Genomic DNA, 1,928 nt, shown 5'->3' with positions numbered 1-1,928 from the left:
CCATCTGCTCATGACCCCCATGTCCCCCATGTCCCCCCATGTCCCCATCTGCTCGTCTCTCCCCACATCTCCCTGTGTCCTCCTGTCCCTCACGTCCCCCCATACCCCATTTGTCCCTCCGTGTCCCCATCTGCTTGCGTCCCCCCATGCCTCCGTATCTCTCCACATCCCCCATCTCCCAGCACCCCTCCACGTCCCCCCATGTCCCCCTGTCCCTCATGCCCCCCATATCCCACGAGTCCCTCCATATCCCTCTACCCGCTCCCGTCCCCGTCCCCTCCTCACCCAGCATGCCCTTGTTGGAGTCGGAGAGGCACATGTCCTTCTCGGCGCTGGGCAGGACGAAGCCCACCACGAAGACCTCCACGCCGTCGGCCATGAGGGCCAGTCCCAGGACGAAGTAGAGGGTCCACTGGAAGCGGCCGTGGCCACACTCCTGCAGGATGAGCTCGTACTGCTGCGCCAGCTCCTCCTTGTCCTTCCGCCGCTGTCCCTCGCTGTCATCGAAGGCGCCGACGGCCGCCTCGGCCCCCAGCCGCTCCCCGGTTTTCAGCGAGTCGTGCCGGGGGATGCCCTGGTATTCGCCCTCGTAGATCTCGTCTTCCTCGTCGTGACCCTCAGTGGCATCGCTGGAAGCCCCCTCCTCTTCGTTGGCCCCCTCGCCCCCCCGGTAGTAGCCGTCCTGGGGCGGGTAGTCTTCATCATCCTCCTCTTCCTCGAAGCGGGAGTAGGAGCGCTTGGTGTACTCGTCCTGCACGCGGTCCATGCCCTTGCTCACCTTCTTGGCCGCGTGTTTCTTCACCTCCTTGGCGATGTCCTTGGCGCCCCGGATGAACGCCGTCCGGTCTCGGAAGCTCTCATCCATGGTGCCGGTGGGATTGGCCGGGACACCGGGATGGGGAGGGGGGGGGTGTCTCTGTGTCGGTGGCTGCGCCCTCACACCCGGGGACCACGGTGGGATGCGGGAAGACGGGCGACGGCACTACCCATCCACGTGGCACCAGCTGGGAGGGGACACGGGGGGACCCCAGATGCTGGCCCGGACCTGAGGAGACCAGACACAAGCAGGGGCCGTTTTAGGATGGGAACAGCCCCGCACCCCACCTCACCCCGGGGTTTGCTCTGCTCTGAGCTCCCTCCGCCAGCACCCGCAGCACTTTTTCCCCATCTCGGAGGGGAACAGGAGGATTTGGGGCACCCCCGCCCCACGGCGAGGTGGCAGGGGGGCTCACCCCAGGGCAGGCACCCGGGCACCGCGAGCCCAGCTTGGGGTCAAGCACCCGCAGCGGGGGCCGGGATGGGGCCAGCTCTGGGGGACACCGGGCCCGTGCCAGCCCCCCCCGCCAGTGCTCAGGTGCCCTCTCCCCTCGCTCGGAGGATCGAAGCTCTCACAGGCACCCACATTTCAGCAGGATTTAGACACCCATCGACCTGAGGGTGGGATCCAAGGTGGATTCTCCAGTGTCTAATAACGTGGCTGAGCACACGCTACGGCGCTCGTTTGCCTCCCTCTGTCTCTTTTCCCCAGCTGCCTGTTTGAACCAAAACCCACTGGCACTTCCTAAATAAATCCGCGGCAGAAGGGAGCATGGCGCAGGCGGATTCGATACGGCGAGAGGGAGGACGGATCCAGACGGACAAACAAGACGAGCTGAAAGACGAGGGGGTTGGCCCACGTCTCCCCTGCCATTGCAAGGCCACCTGCCCCATCCACCCCACCCGGGGACCCCGGTGTCCCTTGGGGACGGGGGGGTCCGTGCCCGGAGCTCTGCAGGGCCGCAGTGCCCCCCGGCTCGGACCCACAGTGTGGATCCCGGCAGTGATGGATCCCAGCTGTGATGGATCCCAGCAGCGATGGATCCCAGCAGGGAGCAGGAGGGTCCCACAGCCCCTCCATCCCACCCACCCCCCCTCCCCCCGGCAGGCCA

At 66.4% G+C, this 1,928-nt stretch overlaps 1 protein-coding gene across 1 annotated transcript in view; it reads right to left on the bottom strand.

Annotated features, from left to right (window-relative positions):
- SV2A (synaptic vesicle glycoprotein 2A) overlaps positions 1 to 865 on the bottom strand; it is a 9,793-nt gene extending 8,928 nt beyond the window's left edge. The window contains exon 1 of the mRNA XM_009279149.1: positions 209 to 865. Coding sequence (XP_009277424.1) covers positions 209 to 865 — 657 coding nt within the window. The remainder of the gene's footprint in view (positions 1 to 208) is intronic.
- Between the last annotated feature and the right edge of the window lie 1,063 nt (positions 866 to 1,928).

Source organism: Aptenodytes forsteri, unplaced genomic scaffold (genome assembly GCF_000699145.1).
Source record: "Aptenodytes forsteri isolate BGI_AS27 unplaced genomic scaffold, ASM69914v1 Scaffold419, whole genome shotgun sequence".
NCBI lineage: Eukaryota > Metazoa > Chordata > Aves > Sphenisciformes > Spheniscidae > Aptenodytes > Aptenodytes forsteri.
The sequence above is the reverse complement of the archived record's forward strand: the minus strand, read 5'-3'. Positions and strand labels throughout refer to the sequence as shown.